The sequence below is a fragment of the Rhincodon typus genome, chromosome 26 (genome assembly GCF_021869965.1).
Source record: "Rhincodon typus isolate 14 chromosome 26, sRhiTyp1.1, whole genome shotgun sequence".
NCBI classification, from domain to species: domain Eukaryota; kingdom Metazoa; phylum Chordata; class Chondrichthyes; order Orectolobiformes; family Rhincodontidae; genus Rhincodon; species Rhincodon typus.
In genome coordinates this window covers 25,119,871-25,143,301 of record NC_063357.1, presented here as the reverse complement: position 1 = coordinate 25,143,301, position 23,431 = coordinate 25,119,871, and the positions used below count along the sequence as shown (strand labels likewise).

At 39.7% G+C, this 23,431-nt stretch overlaps 1 protein-coding gene across 1 annotated transcript; it reads left to right on the top strand.

Annotated features, from left to right (window-relative positions):
* The first annotated feature begins 1,786 nt into the window (after positions 1 to 1,786).
* Positions 1,787 to 17,403, top strand: LOC125486193 (chymotrypsin-like elastase family member 2A). The gene is made up of 5 exons (XM_048612752.1): positions 1,787 to 1,916; positions 5,013 to 5,211; positions 7,828 to 8,090; positions 13,986 to 14,128; positions 16,759 to 17,403. The coding sequence occupies exons 1-5, from the start codon at positions 1,808 to 1,810 to the stop codon at positions 17,125 to 17,127; spliced, it is 1,083 nt and encodes a 360-aa protein (XP_048468709.1). The 5' UTR covers positions 1,787 to 1,807; the 3' UTR covers positions 17,128 to 17,403.
* The last annotated feature ends 6,028 nt before the right edge of the window (positions 17,404 to 23,431 follow it).

Here is a 23,431-nt window from a genome sequence, read left to right as displayed (position 1 = left end):
ATAAATGGCTAGGTTCTGTCTTGTTGGAGAGTGTTATTGCCTGGCACTTATCTTGTCACTTATCAGCCCAATCCTTAATTTTTTCCAGGTCTTACTGGAGATGAGTACAGGGAGAGTTGTGAGTCGTGCTAAACTTTCTGCAATCATCAGCAGAAAATCTCAAAATTAATCCTATGATGGAGGAAAGACCATTGATGAAAAAGATGAACTTGATTGGGTCTAGGACACTAGCTAATATGTTCAAACCAGGCAACATCCTGGTAAATCTTTTCTTACCCTCTCCAAAGCTTCCACAATCTTCTGGTAGTGTGATGACAAGATCTGTATGCAACACTCCAAATGCGGCCTTACTAAAGTTCTATACTGCTGCAACATGACTTGTCAAGTTTTGTACTCTGTGCCTTGACCATTTGTTACATGTTGCAAACAAAGGAATGACCCATTTATGCCTATTCTCAGTTTCCTATCCATGCCAATATATTACCCCTACACCAGAAGCTTTTATTTTCTGCAATAGCCTTTGATGCAACACGTTATCAAATGCCTTTGAAAATCCAAGTTCAGTACTTTCACTGGTTCCTCTTTATCCACAGTGCATGTTTCTTCTTTAAAGAACTCCAATAAATTTGTTAAACATGATTTCACTTCCACAAAACCATAACTCTAAATAGCAGTAAAAACTGTTTCTAGCTAGCTTTTATCATACACAAATTTCCCCCCTTTATTAATCCTGTAGTCAGTCTTTGTTTCCTTGTGATCTTCCAATCTCTGATTTACACAATTATATGTTTTTAAACTCTATTTGTTAAATCCTAGATGGTGTGTCCTCCTTTTTTCATCATTGGAATGTACCTATTTTGTATTATCTAAAATATCCCATGAACGTCTGCCACTGCATCTCTACTGAATCATTCCTTAACTTGCTAATTCAATTTAGACAGCTCTGCTTTCTGCCCTCATTGAGATCTAAAACCCAGAGAAAGACCCTGTGGCCCATCATGTCCATGCTAGTCAATAATTATCCTTTCAAGGTTTAAAATACCAAACTCGGGCTAATTCTTCTCCCTCAAACTGAATGTAAAACACTGATGTTCAGCTGCAAAACAGCTTTTCTTTGGCCACCAATTCTTCACCTTCGCTCCTCTAGGAATAATTGATCCTGAATTTCCTTTTCTAAATCCATAAACCCCTTTGGAATGTGTAACAGGGATAATAGGCCTTTCAAATTCCAATGATACTAAGCAAGAGTGTGGATTCACTGGAGACATTCACAAGGGACTGGGATGAGTTCCTGATGTCTCTCTGAAGGAGACTAATGATCCCAAAGTCATTAAAAACATTATCTTCCTACTAGCTGTCGTACTTCAGTTGGAACCAGGTGAAATATATAGTTTCTTATTCACTCATGGGCTGTGGGCATCACTGTCTTAGGTCAGTTGGTTAGACAGTTTGTTAGTAATGCAGACTGATAGCAAGAGCGTGGGTTTCAATTCCTCACACCACCTGAGATTGCTACAACGGTCCCTTCTTGTCGACCTTAGCCTGAGAGGTGGCTTCTGAGAGTTCTGTGGTATTAGCCTATAACGGGGTACCCTTCAGACAGTAAGGAAACTGTTTTCTGATTAAGTTGGTCTGAGGTGTTATTATCCAATTTCATTTAAGGCCTCCCTGCATTCATTGCCCTTTTATTTTTCTGCTGAAGGACATTGTGAAGTGAGCACTCATTGGATATTTATCGTCATAAAGTGACAGCGTGACGTTCGCTGCAGTTTTGCTGAGGGTTGTGGCAGTCAAACCAATCTGGATAATGAACACGGATTTCCGAGCAGTTTTTAGCGGCGTATTTAGTGGCCTATTCTTCTCTGCAGTCATTTTATCGCATTTCGTTATTTTAGCAAATGGCGATTCGCGAATAGGTAAAGTTTGCTGGCTCACTATCGTTCTCGCCATAACTAATATTCACTTGTTTTTAAAAAGGGATAGAAAGAGTTGAGGGGATTGGAGAAACAAGCTGGTAGTCGTTGGTCTTTGTGCCTGTTGATATATTTTATATGTACCAGGTTGAAAATGAACGATTTCAACTGTCAAGCATAACCTTCAGTCTTTATGATTAAAAGGTAGATAGGAATGTCATCTTTCATACAGCGACTGCTTTCTAGTCTTTTCCGGTATTACAAAGGTCAATACAATCTAACAGATCTGATGAAACTTCAAAAAGCTATGAAAAAGCTGAAATTCTGAAGTTAACAAAAATTACAGCATTCTCAAGGCCATGAGAAAATATTATCTGTGACCAAATCTTGGCCCCAGCCAATATTCTTCCACTATTTTATACTCAATTTTACAAATTATATGGAAATTTAATTTTGAAACAAACGTTGTCTACATTTTAACCATAGCAAGTTGGTATATGCACAGTACCTTTCAACAAATATTAAAGATCAGCAACATTTGATTATTTTGAAATACATTCCCAAATTATTATGAGGAGATTCAATCTAATGACCTGGTAGAAAACAGGAAATGGGAACTAGAAGATTCCAATGCTATCTAACTGTCTAAATCAGAAATTCAAAAAGTCCTCCATCTTTCACACCGTTCTCAGGCCAGTAGCTATCCGATTCTCTCTTGAATTTGTTGATGCCATGACTTGGGAAAGAATGTTGTCACCAATGATATCTGCCAAATGTTAATTTCTTCAAGCAAAGTGTTGAAATGTCAGCAGTTTTTAAGTTAATTTCACCTGCCAGGCTTTGGTGACAATATAACTGAGCAATTTAAATGCTCCTATTCCAGCTTATTACTACTGCTAAATTGACGGAAATGTTCCACAAATTCCGTATTTATAAAGGGATAAAGAAGATTGGGTGTCTTCCACATTGGCTTGTCCCCAAGGCACCTGGCAACACATTAAGGTAACCAACATCACATACTAGAAACACACAGTGGCCAGTGGCCTGTGGTGATATTGGTCAGAAAATACCTGTTCTTGGAAACTAAGCAGGCTGAGGCCTGGTTAGTACTTGGATGGGGAAACTGCCTGGGAATACCAGGTGCAATGGGCTTGACTGGCCATCTTGTGTTACAGTGGTTATGTTACTATCCTGGGCTGAAGTCCCACCTGCTGCAGAGGTGCACAATATTCTCTCTGAATAGATTAATTTCAAAAGACCACATAGTGCCCACATCTTAGCTTAACATTTTACTGATTAACGTTACTTTCAACACTGGTTAAAGCAATTGAAGGATTTTATAATGATGTGATGGAAATGGTACAGACTATTTGCTTTTATGCTTGTGCAAAAATAACTTCTTTCCAGCATGCAGGTGATGTAAGCAATTGCGTATTGATTGCCCATTCTAATTGTAGAATTGTGCCCATTTGTACAATTGAATAGGTTGTTCCACCACTTCTGAAGGCATTAACAGGCAATGCCACAATTTAACTGACAGGCATTTTTAACATAGTTTGAAAATTATGGCAACAGTTGTAGTAGAGGCTTTCCTTCATTCTTTAGAACATCAGGATTCATGTGGACGTGAATTGATGCCATTTGTTGCTGAGTCTAATTTTTAATAGCATCATGGAGTCATTTTTCTCCACTCATTCTTGTCATGTAAACTGAAATCACATTAAGCCCAGAACAAGGAGAGCTGGCAGGTTTCCTTCGCTGAAGGATATTAGTGAATTGCTTGGGTTTTTGAGTATTTAGCGCCTTTCACAATTTCTTATTGGTGATAATTCTCAATTTGCCAGATTAATTGATTCCGGCTTCGCAGTTTGTACTCATGACCTTGGAGTTACTGATCCAACAGGAAAGAAAAACTTGCATTCATATTGCACTTTTTCACAACTATCAGTTGTCCTTTACAGCCAATGAAGAACTTTTGAAAGTATAACCATTGTTGTAGTATAGGAATGTTGTTATCCAGTATTATATGTATTACTCTACATGGATATGGATTAATCTAATACATCAATCAACTGTGTTTCAAGTGGACAATAAACATCTAAGATCCAATGTCCACTTATCTGCATTTGTGGATCATAATCAACAATGTTTAAAATTTCTCATGGTTGTATCAAATGAAGATAATTTACATCAAGTTATAGAATAGTTTGTATTGATACTCTGAGTCTGGGATGAAAAGGGGAGGCAGGAATTTCTACTTTAGCACAGATTTCTGGGATTTCAATTCCTGCTTGCAGCCTGTTGCAGTTTTGGATCTAGTTGTGCAGCAGGAGCATGAGGCCTAACCTGAGAACAGTGGCAGGGTTATGAGTACCGATGACAATGATGAAAATAATGAGGACAATAGTATCAGTATGCTTGGACTAGAGGTCAAAAAATGTATTGAAATGACCAAGTGGTTAGATGGGGGAAATTCAGTCCTGCAATAATAATTGTTAAAAGTAAACTTAGCAATGGTGAATACCAATATATATCCTCACAATAAGTACAACTTCTCCTCCTGAAACAAAATGAAGCATCTGCAGTTTTAGCCAAAACTCCTCTGCTAGATATCTGATGGACTATTAGGTGTATTTGTGGCATAAATTATGAAACAGGAATGACATTTACAGTGTAACTATACATGTTAGTGTGAAATATAGAGTTGTTTTTGATTTATCACTTTTTGCCATCACCTTATGCCAATTTTCTAGCTCGCTGTTGGCAAACTGCAGATCAAAAAGGGTAATATAACCATCTCCACTAACTGCGCAATATGTTTTACAAAAAACAGTAGCTATATATATATATGTATATATACAGCTGATTTTTAACTGCCATCACAGTGCCAAAATCTTAACATCCCAAAAAGTCTGTGCTGATCTTGTTAGTGTGTTGTTGGCTATAGCAAGCACTGAACATCGTCTTTAATAGTTTGACCTACTGGGGGATGCATTGGCTCCAGACCACCAATGATGCCTCTATGAAGAAATCTTATGTATTCTTTTGGTAAAATAGTGAGAAATTAAGCTTAGTAAATTAAAACATCTTTCTTTTCAGCATGTGGGAAAAGAGCTGTTACAGTAAGAACAAGTCAGTCCCGAATAGTAGGAGGTCGGGATGCAGTGGAAGGTGCCTGGCCTTGGCAAGTCAGCCTTCAAGTAACAAACAAACATGCACACGTGTGTGGAGCCACAGTGATCAGCCAATGGTGGCTCTTGTCAGCAGCGCACTGCTTTCCATCTACCAATGGATTCAAGTATGTTTGAGATAAGGTTATTTCTTATATTCTTTAATATTCTGTAGGAAACTATGGGGCAGCCTAGAGTTGCTTATTTTTTCCTCCTTGATTAAAAGTTCCCTTTACACCACAACAGCACAAGTGTTAAGAGTGAAGTTCAATTCACAAAATTGCAATAGATTACAAGTGGAAGTACAGGAGTTTCCTACACTTGTTGTTAGAGATAAGGATGGAATGGATGGGGGGGGAGAGTAAAATTTTTCGATTAAAAGGAGTTGTGGTTTATCCCGATTGTCCAGAATGATCCTGGAGTAATGTCAGAATTTCTCATCGGAGAGGGAGGCACAGAAACAAGGAACAAAAAGCGAAATTGCTGGAAAAACTCACCAGCATCTGTGGAGAGAAAGCAGAGTTAACATTTCAGGTCCAGTGGCCCTTCTTCAGAACAGCAGCAAAATCTTGTTGTTCGTTCAACTCTGTGACTTTCAGACTTTGGAAAGCAAAATTAGATCAACAATTTTCTTCCTGTCCAAGATGCTTGAACATATTTCCACTTCCCAGCATACTTCTCCCACAACTCCCTTTTCGAATCCCTTATGCTCACTTTCTGCCCTTCTGCCAAGTCCACCCTAGTCTAAGAGACTAGTAGTGGCCTCTGTGACTTCAATCGTAACATTTTGATATGTTGATCTGCCTGTAGTGTTCATTATCACCTTCCACCTCCATTGCTCTCCTTGTAGCCCAGATGCACAGGACTGTCCTTGGGTGGACAGGCACTGAAACTCCCATTCCCCTGCCTCTTTCCACTGCCTTACAGGCCTGAAACATCCATCAGTTGATATTAACTAAAATGAAAGTTCCACCCACAAGCTGTGCAATGTTAAGTGAAACCACTTGTAGAAGCCATAAATATTTAAGATTTAGTTTTATCTTCTAGACTTCTAACCTAGTCCGGCTGTAAACATTCTTAAGTTTGTTCCTTAAACCAAGGGCTCTCATAATTCAGTGGCAGTTTCCCCACTTATGAGCCAGGAAGCCTGAGTCCAGGTCCCATCTGCACCAGAAGTGTGTCGTAATGTTTCTGAATGGGTTGATTAGAAATATCAGTTCCTTAAACTAACTGTTTTTGCTACATCAACTTCACTATTTCCTGTTTGATGCAAGTTACAATTCTGTACTAGACTGCCTCATAGTCCTTCTTTCTCATCACCCTGCTATCTACTATTGATCACCTGCCAAGTCCTGCCACCTTGTGCAAAACCTTCCCAGGGAAGATGAAATGATTTTCCATTGTCCGTTGAATGATCCTTGATCGTTAGTCAAACATCTTTTCTGTCTTGCAGTTTATGTATTTAGAACCACCAAACAAAAGCACCCAGTGAATCCCTGCACCCCTTGTTATCCATAGCAATGTCATGGAGATCAGTCTTTAAATCCTGTACATTCCAGATCATGTTGAAACTGGCAACATTAACTCTGGCCTTGGAGTTTGACGACTGAACTGAGCAATTTTGGGATGGATTTCTTGTAAATTTGCTAACAATTTGGATGCATTATTTTGAGGATCTAGTACTTCTCAGTATTCGAGAAACCTTTTTACTTTGTTTTTGTACTCACTGTCACCATGAACGTATGAATTAGGAGTAAGAATCAGCCATTCATCCCCTTGAGCCTCAATCATAGCTAATCTGATGGTACCCTCTATCTTCTTGTCTACCCCCTCTCCACTGTGCCATTTAAGCCCTACACCCTTTAACTCCCATGTCAATTGGGAATCTATTTAACTCAGCCTTATAAATATTCAATGATACATCCTCCATTGCCCTCTAGTGAAGAGATTTTCACGGACCAATGATACTCTTAAGAGAAATGATTTTGGCTCCACTTCATCTTAAATGGGAGAAGTCTCTTTTTATAAAGACTGCGCTCCCCTCTTCCAGTTTCTCCCACAAGTCGAAACATCCTTCCATCATCTGCCCCATCAATTCCCTCAGGATCATATAGATTTCAATATATTTGCCTGTCATTCTTCTAAATTCCAATGAATGCAGGTCCAATCAGTCTAACCCTTCCTTTTCAGACAACCCTTTCATTCCAGCAATCAGTTGAGTCAGACATCTCTGCACTGTTACTAATATTTCTTAAATAGGGAGACCAAAACTGTATACAGTACTTCAGATGTCATCTCACCAATAGCTCAAAGTTTTCCCAGACCACAAATAGTAGAGGTAGGGCAAACTGCTGACCGTTCTCTGGAAAGAGAGACTGGCCTTGCATCATTACAACTTCAGTCTGAGGCCTTTTTCACTAAAACTGGCTGGTTGAGTACCAATTAGTTGACAGCATAGTCAATATCCAGTTACTGCTTTAAAGCACAAAAGCTTACCCTTCCAATTAGACTAAGTAACATCTAATATCAAATAAATACATACCTGCAGTACTAATTACATATATCATGAAAGACTAATTTTATTTAGATTTTATTATAAAAATATTGATCAGGAATGTTTCTCTGATAGTAATTGCAGACATTGTCAAGACCTGCTATTATTTAGGCTTTATTGCTGTAATGTAGATAGGAACCCATTCAGCTTTTTGGTTTCAACATGTCTGTTTTCTTTTGTATCATGATAGTAATAAAAATCATTGGAGAGCTGTGATGGGACTGAGAGACCTGTCAATCCACTCTAAATGGACAATTACTCGGAAAATTGATGTCTTAATATTGCATGAAAAATACAACAATATCCAAAATGACATAGCAGTGCTTAAAGTGGACCGAGTGATCGGATTTGGAGACTACATCAGAGCGGCATGTTTACCAAAACCAGGCAAATTTCATATTGAGAAATGGAATCATTGTCATGTTACTGGATGGGGACTTATGGAACAAAATGGTAGTATTCTTCCCAGCAATATTTATATCGAGAAATCATAAAGTTACTTTTAAAGGGTAGTATTGTCATAATAAATAGTTTTTGGGATAGACTTAAATTTCCGCGTTATCTTACTTTGGAAATGCCGCTGTAGATCAACCTGACTGGGCATTGGAGAAATTGATAACAGAGACAGTCGCTTCTGCTGTGTAAACCTTTACTGTGGTTTTGAGAAACCCCATTCTTTATTGAAACACAAAATGAATAATTTTTGTAACTACAAATTTAATTAGTAACACTTTACCTGTGCAGTTATGTTGCAGTTATGGTGAATATGGTGTTGCATCCTAATGTTTCAATATTCAAAGGGATTCCAGGTGTTACATTTATCTAAAACAAGAGGAAATATATATACTCTGAATATGAGCATGTTATTGCCATTCAGATTAACTTGTATTTTTGATAAAAGAAAAGACACAATATGAGAGAATGTACAATATACAATAGGGCTCAACATCACTACATTCTCTTAGTATCAATGAAACATTGCCAAAACACATTCAACCTTGTTTGAATTGAATTACTTGCTCTCTCCCTTTGTTTTGATAAAACCCATGTGGTTCGCTAATGTCCTTTAGGGAAGGAAACTGCCAACCTTACCGGGTCTGGCCTACATGTGACTCCAGACCCACAGTAATGTGGTTGACTATGAACTGCCCCCTGGGCAATTAGGGATGGGCAATAAATGCTGCTTAGCCAGCAATGCCCTCATCCTGTCAATGAATAAAAAAATACTTGGGGCTTGAGGTAACCAGATGCATGCTTCCAGTGCCCACAAGAAACAGTGCACATCAGAAACTCGGATCCATGTTCCTCATAACGTTTCCTCCATTTAAATGCTGATGGATGGGCAGTTCAAGACCATCCTTTCTCTTTTTATTTTGCTCTGCTGGAGTGTGAAACTCCATTCATAGTCATACAGCACGGAAACAGACCCTTCGGTCCAACCAGTCCATGATGACCATAATCTCAACTAAACTAGTCCCACCTGCCTGTGCTTGGCCCATGTCCCACCAAATATTTCTTGTTCATGTACTTATCCAAATGTCTTTTAAGTGGTGGATGTGGGTACAATTACAACATTTAAAAGACATTTGGCTAAGTACCTGAATATTAAAGGTTTGGCAGGATCTGGGCCAGGAGCAGGCAGGTGGGACTAGTTTAGTTTGGGATTATGTTCAGCATGGACTGGTTGGACTGAAGGGTCATACAGCACAGAAACAGACCCTATGACTCTATGAAGTTGTAACTGTACCCGCATCCATCACTTTCTCTGGAAGTTCATTCCACACATGAACCACTGTCTGTGCCCTGATGTCTTTTTTTAAAATCATTCACTTCTCAGCTTAAAAATATATCCTTTAGTCCTGAAATCCCCCACCCTAGGGGAATGATACCTGCCACTCACCTTATCTATGCCCCTCATGATTTTATATAACTCTATAAGGTCACCTCTCAAACTCCTATGCTGCAGTGAAAAAAACTCCCAACCTACCCAGCCTCTCCTTATAACTCAAACTTATATTTGCAAAGTGGAATGCACTGAAAAAATTGCTCTGCCAGTCTACATTCATAGATTGCCAAAACAAACTTTTTGTGATTGATATTTTTTCAACTGTGAGGTTAATGGGATCATTACGTTATAGAACTATGTCTTTTGGTTTGTAAGATGGCTATAGTTTGAGACTGTGTCTAAATTTCAGGGAAATGAAAGGAGTTAGTGATCTATGTTGGAGTCTTCCTGACAATTAGGCTGGGGTTTTTAATTGTTAAAATCAAAGAGGGTTCGATTACATTATTGAGATGGAGGTGCTGGATTTTAACACCTGACAGGTGTTTAATAAATCCACAATGAGGAGCCCCAAGGTCTCCTATGACCCAGTAAGGTGTTTTTGATATCACATTGGAAAATATTGTGCTAGAACCTGTCCTTGTGTTTCTAAATAAAAGGCTATTATGATCAGAGATAGCTGATTAATGTTTCTCTTTGCATACAAAGCTAATAAAGTTCTTGTTCTCATACAGAAGGGGATAGAGCATGCTATTTTAGATCAGGTTATTTATTTCCCTATAAACCCAAAATATCACAGACCGAAGGGAATTGCAGTTTTTCTCTTAAATGAGAAGGGGAGGATATAGCAAAAAATAGATGTTGTCCAAGTCTGCACCTAAAACAGAGAAAATGCTGACTCTCTGGATTTTCATGCGAAAATGGGTGGCAGCTGACGGTCAAATTGAAAACCAAGTTGACGTGGATTTCAAAACAAGGTTAGAGGGCTCACCTAGCCGAAGCTAGAGGAGAATGTCTATGGAAACTGTCACTGTGGTAGATGGTATTGAGGGAGGACAAAGAACAGAAGTTAAACCCTTGGAAGCTGTAAAACACTTTGGATTGGTTCCAGGAGAAGTGAAAGTTTCCATTAACAACAAGGTTGAGGTTTTTGCTTGCCAGTAAAGCAGAAAAGGGCCAATTCACTTTGGAGGTTTAAAATGGAAGTTGCCTATGTAAAGAATGTAGTGTTTAATTAATAGTGTTCTGTATCTAGTCACTCATATAGTAAACATTCTTTAGAAACATAAAATGTTTATGTGTCATCCTTTAATAACTGGAGATTCAAATTTCTGTTTAAACTGTTATAGGTCTCCGTAGAGACCATATTAAAATCTGACTTTTAATGATGTATGTTCTTTGGCAGAAAAAAGACCAGTTACACTGTAAATAAAAAAGTGATTTTTTTTTTTACCAGTCATTGGGAGAGTTATTGACATTATTTTTAACTTTGCTACTCGGGCATTTACATTTGAGGGATTATAGGAATTGTCCAGAACACCAGCCAGCAACAGCTTCCCGCAACCCCAATGCCCACATCACTTCTCATTACATTGATTGAATCCAGACGGCAACTGTACCATTGACTCTGCAGATTAGAGAAAAGAAAGACCATTGAAATGGACCAAGTGTTATCAACTTGCTGTATTGAAGTTGTGAAGTTTTAAAAATGCAGACGAAAACAATTACAGTTGTTAAAACTTCATTGCATTCCTATCAATATCCTGGAACAAAAAAAATTAGTAACATTGTAAGCATGAGCAAAATCTGACTTCAAGGGACAGTGTGGAATTATTTACAGTGACAAATCTGTTTATATGCAACAATCTTTATGCTATTTTTGCAAAAAAGAAAGGAACTTAATGTCCATCATCAGTTTTGTTTGATTTATTCCTTGAATTACCAAAACTGCAGTGGTGATGATAACAACAATACACTTGTTCAACCTTTAAATAATTAGCATGTTTGATTCAGTAGAAAACTTATCAGAGGAGAAGGAGTTGCATCATGAAGATGGCCTTAAATGCCAAAGAATATTATTATGACAATGAAATGTCACGATAATGAAGAAGGTAAAGTTAGACCACGAGGAGGCAGTTACATGGATATTTTCAGTATTCCATATTCCCGTGAAATTTATGAAGCAGTGGCTCTAATCTAATTACACGTACCTAAAACATTGGATCAGTTGTTTCTTATTAGGGCTGATGTGGAAAGCTTGCTTCAATAATGTTGACACTCCACCAAAATTGTTGACAAAGCCAATGTCTGGCTATGCTAAGTACCCATACTGTGTGCACGTTGAGTAGCAAAATAGACTATGACAGTCATTGATATGTTGATAATATGTCGATGAAGTCCGGTACACAACCTAAGTTTGTTATCCTGGCATCACTTTTCTGTGGAAGAGGAGTAATGCTTTCTTTGAATGACCTTTGATATGAATTATTACTTTGTAAATCTCTCAAATACCTTTGACAGACACTGTCCAACGCCTGAAGCAATTTAACAACCACTTCAACTGGCTTCACGCCACTCGTCATTATTTGGACATGTTTCCATTTTTGAGGATAATGGAAACAACTTGATAATGCTTCCTGGGATTCAAGTGCCGTGCCAAAGTATTTTAGCAGCTGTGCTGTATTGGAACTTCATGCACTGTCAGTGCCAGGCCAACTATACCACTAGATGGAGCAACTGCTGCAGAGAAAGAAGGATATGCACCTGCTATGTAGCTGCCTTTGCCTGTGAAAATGGAACGGAACTGAACAGCTAGAGAACATTTCCTGAACTACAGCTGTTCTGGCATCACAGTCAGTTACATCTGAAATTGCTTTTACTTACTTTTGAAGTGGAAATACGGCAAAGTCTGACAAGTGGCATCTTCACTTACTTCTGGTGACAAGCTGACACAAATTAGAAACCAGAGATAACAAGGTGTAGAGCTGGATGAACACAGCAGGCCAAGCAGCATCAGAGGAGCAGGAAAGCTGACGTTTCGCGTTGGGAGATAGTAGGAACTGCAGATGCTAGAGAATCTGAGATAACAAGGTATAGAGCTGGATGAACACAGCAGGCCAAGCAACATCAGAGGAGCAGAAAGGCTGATGTTTCGGGTCTGGACGCTTCTACTATCTCACAAATCAGAAACCAGTTGGAGTTATCTGAATCTGAACACAACAAATGTTGTGACCTAATAGCGATGAATGGTGGTAAATGAGAAAACTGGAGATTGACTGTCATTGACAGAGGTACAGTTGTTCATTGTACCTAAATGATTCATGGAGCTGAGAATACATTTCATCGAATGAAGTTAATACTGCAAACTAAGTGACAAGAACATAACCTGACTTTTACATCAAAATCCGAACAAAGATTTCAAAGCATCACAGAAAATCCACATTGTGGGAAAAGGCAAATGAATTTGAACAAGTGACAAAGAAAAATATAATAAGCAGATTCAACTGTCAATCTTTGCTTAGTTGGCATTAACATGAAAAGAGCTCAAGCTGCTCCCACAGAGAGAAATAGTTCCTCAACATTTCAACAGGCTTGTAACACTGTTGTCCAATTCTTTTTTGAAATAATCACTTTCTAAGGCAAGCTAATTTATCTAAAGACATTTGTTCACATAAGTTATCAGTATTGGTGTAGAAATTATATCACTGTAAGGAGCTTTGTGTTTCTGAGTCCCGTGTATTTGTAAGTGAATTTTTTTTTGAGTAATTTCCTCCTTATTTCCACATGTGAAAGATCTTCATCTAGGCTATAACTGTCCCATTGTAAGACAATAAAGAGGAATTAATCAGGGGATGGGATTGGGTAGTTAATTATTTAATGAATGGTGAACGTGGTCATACAGATAATTCAGTAGCAACCATCCCTATCATTATGTTGAATTGGGAGGGGACGCTAATTAATATATTTGATTTATCATTGACCGGAAGTCGAAGTGAGCCAGCCTTACAAACATCAGAGAATACAAGAGTATGGAAGAAGCTGGAGAGCTCCAACTCTGGACTCCTCAGAATTTTTTCACCATCTATGTGTCTCAAGGTGGAATGCTCGCTATTTCCTTGTATGGGTGCAGCTGCAACAACACTCAAGAAACTTAATATCATTCGGAACAGAGAAGTTCATCTGTTCAGTGCTCCTCCCACAGGAGAATCAACATCCATCATATACTGCCCAGGATGAATGTCAACAACAATTACTAGAATCACATCTCTGCAGAACACTAAGGCCAAAGCCAGACGGTTAGGAAAATGAGACTTACATGGAAAGGATTCTATGAATGTAGTGAACAGAAAAACTTAAAAACTCAGTGGCTATATATAATACATATCATCCTGAAATATGGAACTTTTGATGTTTTTCTTTTGTTTGATATTCTGTGGAAAGTATTGAGGATTTTCTATCATCGATCATAAGTAGATCATTCATTTAAGCTGTACCAATGCTAATTTTGTTGGCATACGCAATATGTTTTTTCCACAAAAAATTAACACATCCTTATTTTTGATTAGGTGCACCGGCACGTATACTTCAGGAAGCTGAAGTTAAATTGATTTCTTTGGAAACTTGTCAACAGGTCAACTGGTACGGCAACCGCGTAACCGATAAAATGATCTGTGCAGGTTTTGCAGGCGGAGGCATTGATGCCTGTCAGGTAAAACCCAGTTTCCTTGGCTGGTAATTTGAGAATACCATTTCATTGTATGATCAGAGCTCGATTCACAACATATGAATTTTGTGGCCTATATTGTGGGATTAACCTGGCCCCATTTTGTTCTTCTGATTGTAGGTAGCATGCAAACGTTGCGTTTCCTTTTTTTTTGACATGATTGTGGCACGCAGCTAGTGTCAAGTTGCACACCTTTGCAGGTTGTACGGAATTCTGAGCAGGTCGCACAAGTTCAGCTGACCTGTCCTGTGTAAAGCCAGCCAACAGTTCTTAAAGAGAGATGCATTTTACCTGGAGCAGTGATACTAGAATGATATTTAGCTGGGGAACAGCACAAGAATGATACTATCCAGTAGCGTGTGGGTTTTAAGCTCTTCTAAAACAGCAACAGAGGGTTTTTTATAGGAGGCAGACAGGAGGAGAGCCTGCTGCATGGTTGGCCCTCAGAAAGACACTGATAAGACAGTGGGTAGGAGCGGATAGATGTCACAGTTAGTCCCAGCAAGGAGTGCTGCAAAAAGTTCAGTGACTTCACACGAGTTGTCATAGAGTCCTACAGCATAGAGACAGGCCCTTCGGCCCAAACTGGTTCATGGCATTCAAAACGTCCATCCATGTTAACCCTATTTCCCTGCATTTGGCCCATATCCTTCTAAACTTTTCCTATCCATGTATTCATCCAAATGCCTTTTAAATGCTGTTAATGTACCTGCCTCAATCACTTCTGCTGGCAGCTCATTCCATATGCGTACCACCCTCTGCGTAAAAAAAAAAGTTGCCTCTCAGGTTCCCATGTATTCTTTCCCCTCTTACCTTAAACTGATGCCCTCTAGTCCTTGATTCCCCAACTTTGGGAAAAAGACTGAATGCATTCACCCTATCCATGCCTCTTATGATCTTATACACTTCTTTAAAATCCACCCCTCCTCAGTCTCCTATGCTGTAAAGAAAAATGTCCTGGCTTGTCCTAGCTCTCCCTGTAACTCAGTCCCTTAAGCCCTGGCAACATCCTTGTAAATTTCTCTGCACTTTTTCCAGTTATTAACATTCTTCCTAAAGCAAGGTGACCAAAACTGAACACAGTATTCCAAGTGCAGCCTCACCAACGTCCTGTACAACCGCAACATAACTTCCCAACTTCTATACTCAGTGCCCTGACTGATGAAGGCCAGTGTGCCAAAAGCCTTAGTTTCAAATATCATAGCCTATTAATTGCATCAGTAGCCTCAACAGTCTGCTCCATGCATCTCATCTCCATCTCTCACCTATCAGCAATCTCCATAGTTTAGGATTTCCACCCAAAATTCATAGCTATAAAGGGCAAGCTGTGGAACTGGAGAATTGGCATTGCATTCACATTGGTGAGCATCCACTTCCTTATCAAATTCCTGTCAGCAAGGGTTATGCCCTCTTGATGGGGAAGTTTTTAGAATATAGAGGATCTTGGCAAACTGTAACCCTCATGCTATAGATGGCAGAACTCCTCTCAAACGGTAGAAGTGTTTCTTTAAGCACTCTGGTTGTCTGCTCCATTGATACTTTGTGTGACACTATAAATCCTGTTACCTACATGCTATCCACATTTAAAATAAAAGCACATGGGTCTGCACTTTAAGTACTGTAAGCTGCAGGGCTATATGCCACGTACAGGAAGATGGGATTAGAAAGGGCATCTGGGCGTCTTTGGGTTGGCATGGACAAGATGGGCCAAGTGGTCCTCCTTCTATGCTGTGTCATTCCTATTGTTCTAAAGTAAGTTAATGCTGCAATACTTGAAGTTTTATTGCATTTGTGCCTTCCTCAACAATATGTATAAATCTAAGGTTTTGGAGTAGATCTGTAGCTCGGATTGTGGGTTTTGAGGTTGGTTGGCTCGCCGAGCTGGTTTGTTGTTCCACAGATGTTTCGTTACCGTGCTTGTGGCTGATGCCCAGTGGTCGTAGAAGTGGCACACAAGCCCACATCAACCCTATGACAAGTGCTCACCCGAACTAAAGACCCACTCTCTGCCGTGGACAGGAGCAATGTCATCTACAAGATCCCCTGCAGAGACTGCGAGAAACACTACATCGGACAAACAGGAAGGAAACTAACAACAAGAGAACATGAACACCAACTGGCTACAAAAAGACACGACCAATACTCACTCATCTGAATCCACATGGACAAGGAGAACCACGACTTCGACTGGGACAACACCAAGATCCTGGTACAGGTTAGGCAGAGACAAGCACGAGAATTCCTGGAAGCATGGCATTCCACAAAGCATGCTATTAATAAACACATTGAACTCGACCCCATATACATTCCATCACGGAGGAAACCCAGAAGTGAGGCAATCCATCGCAATGGACCCAAGAGTTTAAAAACCAGGCGGGAGAACACACCGACGCTTCATCAGAGGCTGCACTGAGGATGTTACCAAGCACGGTAACGAAATGTCTGCGGAACAACAAACCAGCTCGGCGAGCCAACCAACCTCAACAATATGTATAAAATAAAATAAAACAAACTGAAAATGTATGTAAAATGCAAATATATGTATAAAATGCCTTCTTGGTGCTTGTGAACAGGCAACACTTAGTGATACTGGTCTGCCTTTATTTTTCCTTTAGGGTGATAGTGGTGGACCCCTATCATGTCAGCTGAAAGGTACAGATCGGTTTTACGTGGTTGGAGTCGTAAGCTGGGGACAAGGCTGTGCACAGCGTTTTAAGCCTGGCGTTTACACAAGTACAAGCACATATGGTGATTGGATTGAACAGAAAACTGGAATATTGATTTCCCAAAGTGAAGATGCTGGTGTGGAATTTGCAATTGACAATGGTGGTACAGAAACAGAGAGTTTAACAGAAAAACAGTCAGTGCCCACCACTAAACCTCATGGTGTGGTGCAGCCTATCTCACTGGTACGGAGAAACTCACCAGGACGATCTATTCCCCTTTTAAATCTGATTATTGTTTTGTATCACTTTTGTTCCTGAATCAAGATCCATTTTTTTAATAATTAAAATACTTTTCAGAAAGAGATAGACAGTAAAATTGTTGTTTTAGAAAAACTGTGAATGTTTAAGGTTGCCAAACAAGTGGGCTGCTATATCCTGAATGGTGTGGAGCTTTTTGACACTCATTGGAGCTGCCCTCATACCAAGCTGACATATACCTACCAGATGATTGACAGGCTTTGCAAAATTAGGCGATGAGTTATTTCCCTCAGAAATCTTAAAATTTGACCTGCTTATGTCGCCACATTGTTTTTGAAACTGTTTAATTAAGTTTCTAATTATATAATGACAGATAATATCATTGAAAGTCAAGGAGATGTGATTAAAGACTCTCTTGTTGGAGATGGTTATTGTCTGACATTGTGTGGTGCAAATGTCATTTGCTGTTTAGCAATCCTGAAGAATATTGTTGCTACTTTGATGCAGATGAAGATGATTGCTTCACTACACAAGTGGGGCCAAACTCTGCAATCATGGTCAACATCCCTAATGCTGACCATTTGCGGGATGAAAGGTCATTATGAAGTTTGGGAAGATTTTAGGCCAAGGACACTGTCCTGAAGAATTCTTGAAGCAATGTTCTGGGAGTTATTCACCTCCAAAAAAACCCACAATCATCTTCCTGTATGCTGTGTATGACTGCAGCGAGTGGAGAGTTTACACCCAATTGCTACTGTGATGGCTCTTTGAAACCATATTCAGCCAAATGTGGCCTTGAAGTCAGGGGTCTGTGCCAGGCTCAACACTCCTCTGTCTCTTTTGTTTGAGGCTGTAATAAAGCCTGGAGCTGAGTGATCGTGGCAGAACTCATACTGAGCATCAGTGAGCAGGTTATTTGTGAGCAAATGCTGATTGACTGCACAGTCAGGAACTCATTCAATTTTCTGATAACTGAGAACAGACAGGTGGGGCGATATTGGCTGGATTGAATTGGTCCTGATTTTTGTGGATTGGACACGCCTGGGCAATTTTTCACATTGTCAGGTAGCTAAGTGTTGTAGCAAACTGGAACAGCTTTGGTGAGAGGAATGCCTGGCTAGTTGTGGAATACACATCCACGCACTACAGCTAGTATGTCATTTCTGTCTGTACGCTTTGCTTTGTCTAGTGCACTTAGCCATTTTGAAGGTAAGTGGTTGATCCTCGACTTGGATAAGGAGAATTCTTCCTCTGTGCCCCAAAGATCTTTCATTTTAAATCCCCATGACTAACTAGTTGGGGAGAATACATTTCTCACCTGTCCTCCTAAGTCTGTTTTTGTTTCTACAAATCTCAGGCTTTTAAGATGTAAGTTTGGCTTCACCTAAAATATCATCTTTTGCAAATTTGCGGAGATTACTGGCATCGTCCTTACTTCTAAGGTTATTCAATAAAAAGGCACTTTGTCTTTCATTTCGCACTGAAAAATGAGAAAGAGACTATGAATTTGTGTTAAACTGGAATGTAGTAAGTTCACTAATAGCATCAGTAAAAGGTTCCAAAGCTTCTGTTGTAGCTTTTTAAGCAATTTGCTAATCTCTGATATCTGTTATGTTTGACCTTTTGTTTACAAAATACATAATTATTCTTCAGATTATACATGCTATCATTTATTTGTACATTGTTCATACAATCTTTTAAATGTAGCCATAAATTATGAAATCATTTCTATATCTTGAACCCTAGCAGCTGTGGGGATGTCAGTGATGTGCTCACCATAACATGCTCCCATATGTAATAAAGCTTATGTACCACTGAGGTTTTAGTATCTGAGCTGATGGGGAGTGCAGAGACAGCCTTGCTGATGCTTCCTTAGAGAGGTCTGTGATTTTTTTTCCCCTCAGAAATGGAGGAGAAAGTGCTGGCTAGAAGGGCTTCAAAGCAGAGCCTGTGCAGATGTCATTTGTGCCTGAAGAAGACAAGAGATGGAATGAGTAGCACTATAAGGCTAAAGGGAAAGCAGCATGACATGATGAATCATACTTAGTTTCTGGGCCATTGGTGTCTCAGCAACCCTGCTATACTCTCCCGCAAGCTTGCTCAAGGATCTTTTGTAAAGGATGAGGAGAAAAATGTTGTGCAGTGCACCACCTGCCTTGGCCCTTTCTGCCCTATTGTGGGCCATTTTCGTCTGCTCTGAGACAAAGGGAGGGATTGAGAGAGATGGTAGTGGATGGTATAACTGGTGTTGGTGCAGTTAGGAAAAACTGGTGAGTTGCCCCAAGTGAGGGAGTAGGAAGTACAGAGGCATGCAGGGTTAGTATTTGGGGAATGGGACGGGGATGATGTGTTCGAGGGCTATTGAAGGAAGATCTTCATGCAACATGAGCTTTGGTGATGGGGTATGTATTAGCCAAGTTTAAGCGAGTATAAAGCATCAGAGAGAAGATGTTGGCACATATCTTGTGAAAGTCATTAATATTCTTGGGAATTTCTGAGCGTTCTTTCAGCCTGTGGATATTGCACTGAACCATTGTGGTTGCTTCAGACCAGACTGGCACCGTTATCTCTCCTAACAGCCCTAAGGAAACAGGATGACCCTACTCCATACCATTCCATCCATCAGGGCCAGGACAGTAATGTTCAGAGTTGCCTTGTTGGCCCTACCTGGGGCAATTCTTCTCACTGCCTTTACTGTAAAGGGCACTTCTTGGCTTAGTGTTTGAACTAGTCCACAGCTGAGATTTAAATACTAATGCCGGGATACTCAGAATATTCCTTTGTCAGTGAGTACCTATATATTGCTGTTGAGCTAAGATAGAGTGAGTGGCGCGGTTGAGGCACGGTGCATACTTATTGAGCTGAACAGTGGAGAAGTGTGTGGAAAAACACGCTAGCACATACTGAGAGAAACCGTGTAGGGATTTACATCTAACTGATGTTTGAAAAAACTTCAGCCTGTGGTTTTAAAATTGAAGGTACGCCTTGCAGGAATGAACACGTGACATAGAAAGGACGGCAGGGTTGGGAACTCTCTTCCGCAAACAAATGGTTGATAATACTACTTAAGTTAATTTTAAAAATGAGATTGATAGATTGGAGTTAACCAGAAGTATTCCTAGATTTGGACACTGACAGGTGCATGGAATCAGGTCACAAACCATCCATTGTCATTGAATGTTGATCTCAAATGACCATCCTGGGAGTATCCATGTATAGTCAAGAGCCTGCAGTCATAATGTGAGATGCCAGTGTGGGGTCTTTGAGAAATAGATCAGATAATTCCAGGATATTCTATTCACCAGCAGCTTGTCTTGAGACACTAGGCAGTGACTGTGTGCCCATGTTAATATCAGTTTGTGCACAGGACCTCTCAAACAGCATCATGATAATGAACAGGTAATCTGATTTTAGTTCTTTTAGTTGAGGCATGAATATTATCCAGGGCACCCAGTTTAATTATCCTGTTTCTCTTTGACATAGTGCGTGCATTCTTTGTGTCTACCTGAGGAAGTCGACTCAAAAGAAGGAACGTCCAACAGTGCAGCACTCCCTTTGGTCAATGCTGCAATGAACTGTTTGATTTCTGTGCTCAAGTTTTTTTACCCAAACTTGAAATAGGTCCAACAATAACAGCAACTCGTATTTATTCAGCATTTTTAACATAAATTGTCCTGTGGTTTTTTTGACAGGAGCATTCTGATCAAACTTTGATACCAATTCACATAAAGTAAGGTTAGGGCAGATGGCCAAAAACCAATCGAAAGAATTAGGTTTTGAAGAAAGTCATAAAGTCAAAGAGATTTAAGGAGGAGATTTGGGGCCAGGCTCACTGGTGGTAGAGTATTGAAATTAGGAGTGTGCAATATGTCTGAATTTGAAAAATGCAGAGGTTGTGGAGGGTCATATTTAGGGAGAAACCTACACAGATAGGGAGGGAGTGAGACCATGGATGGCTTCCAAAGGAAGGATGAGAATTTAAAATCTTAGCATGATGATAATGGGAGCCACCGTAGGTCAGTGAGGATAGGTTCAATATGTTCACATGACTTGGTTTGTGTTAGGGTACAGGCAACTGAGTTTTGGATGTGCTAAATATGGAAAGGTGGAATATTGGAAGGTGATCAGGTCACGGCTACAGGTAATAAAGGCATGGATGAGGGCTTCTGCAGCAGATGAGTTGAGCAAGATATGTGGTAGAACTCCACCTCTGGATCAAATGCTATCCTCCCCAGGTTGTGAATAATCAAAGATCACCCAATCTGCTGTCAGAAGGACTACTGGATTGCAGGCAGAATAGATGTTTTCTTCCTGCTGTCCCTAACATAGGCTGATACTGGCTGCCCATGATCAGAAGTCTGATGAAGATTCTCTGGACTTGAAACGGTAGCTCTGCTTTCTTCCCACTGCTGCCAGACCTGCTGAGTTTCACCAGCAATTTCTATTTTTGTTTCAGATCTCCAGCATCTGCAGTTCTTTGTTTTATTTTATATGTTTTTAAAAGATATTTGGATAGATATATGAATAGGAATGGTTTGGAGGCTGTGGGCCAGCAGCAGGCAGGTGGGACTAGTTTGGCATGGAGTGGCTGGACTGAAGGGTCTATTTCTGTGCTGTATGACTCTATAAATAGTTAAATAACATATTTTCCTCTGATGCTGCTTGGCCTGTTGTGTTTATCCAGCTCTACACCTTGTTATCTCTGTTCCTATTAGTTCTTATGATCTTCATTTTCCTATTACTACAGAAACGTACACTGAAACATTGACTATGAAAAAATCTCTCTTTTACACTTTGGTTACTGTTTTAGCAAGAGGTGGATACTTGCAAAATGTAGCTCAACCCTGATAGCAGCAAGTGTTGAGATTTGTAATTTGTCATTTGTCAGATATTTAGCAGGGTGAGCTAGCTGAAATTGTTCACTACATAAAGTCAACCAAAGCTTTGCATTGCTTTTGTATTGCTGCTTTTCATAGAGTAAAATATTTATCTAAATCTTAATTTGATAATGTCTGTTAATATTTAAGTAATACCCTATCAAGATCAGAATTAAAAGATTAATTTTAATCATTTCAAGATCTGTGTGTTTAATGCCCAACCTTTCTTAGTTGAAATACTTCCAGAGTAATGGCCAGATGTGTTCAACTCCTCCATTAAAGTTCACCAGAGTCAACAGGAACACTGAATTTAATAAATCAATTTCCCATTTTCAACTGAGAAACATCTTATTGTATCATCTGAATAATTGTTGTGAAGATGTATTATCATGAAAAATCAATTTTGGATATTATTGACTGGACTTATAGCTAGATCGTGAATTTCTTCGAAAGAACACTGGCTACCGCAGGTAAAACGTGTTACATTTACAAAGGACACAAACTATTTGACTGAAGTCACCAAGTCTATGATGTGTTCAAAGTGAGATCACATGACACAGTTTCTGGGTGTAATAAAATTATTGGATTTGAACAGAGAGAGGCAACTTGCTTAGCGCAACAGTCTCTATTTCTCTCTCTCTCTCTCTTTCTCTCACACACACACTCTCTCTCTTTCCTGAAATCTTTCTTGGCAAAGTCTGAGAGTTGTAAATACACTGGACAACCTCATAGCAAGTGGGCCATTTGCAGAGGAGAATTTCAAGCCTACGCCTCTGTAACCAGAAAGCAATTAGCCAGCCTTTGTGATCCAGGAAAACACCCAATATAAAACTGAGTTTATACTACAAACGATTGTTGTAAAATAGTTACATACAATGATCAAGCAAGTGAGGCATAAATATTATATCCTGTTTAATTGTGATCAATTTAATGCACATTCCTTCTCACTAACATTTGGGGGTTACAGCCAAAATTGGGAGAACTGTCTCACAGACTAGTCAAGCAATAGCCTGACACAGTGACACTCACAGTATCATACCCTAAGAGACATGTCACAGACACCACCGTCACCATCCCTGGATATGTCCTGTCTCACTGGCAGGACAGACCCAGCAGAGATGGTGGCATGTAGTCAGGAGGGAGTTGGCCTGTGTGTCCTCAACATTAAGTCTTCATGGGGTCCAGAGTCAATGTCTACAGGTTAAACATGGGCAAGGAAATATGAGGAAGTTCTGATGAAGGATCACCAGACCCGAAACGTTAACTCTGATTGTTTTCTTCACAGATGCTGCCAGACCTGCTGAGCTTCCAGCAACTTCTGTTTTTATTCCTGAAGGAAGTCTCCCGCTGATTATCACGTACTGTCCTCCCTTGGTTGCTGAATCGGTACTCCCCATATTGAACAACACTTGGAGGAAGCACAGAGGTTGCAAGAGCATAAAATGTACTCTGGGTGGGATTTCAATGTCCACCATCAAGAGTGGCTC

Excerpts from the sequence above, each read along its gene's own strand:
- LOC125486193 (XM_048612752.1), top strand. The coding sequence starts at position 1,808 with ATGAACACGGATTTCCGAGCAGTTTTTAGCGGCGTATTTAGTGGCCTA. Across the intron at positions 5,212-7,827 it reads CCATCTACCAATGGATTCAA|TAATAAAAATCATTGGAGAG; the intron begins GTATGTTTGAGA and ends GTATCATGATAG. Across the intron at positions 8,091-13,985 it reads GGGACTTATGGAACAAAATG|GTGCACCGGCACGTATACTT; the intron begins GTAGTATTCTTC and ends ATTTTTGATTAG.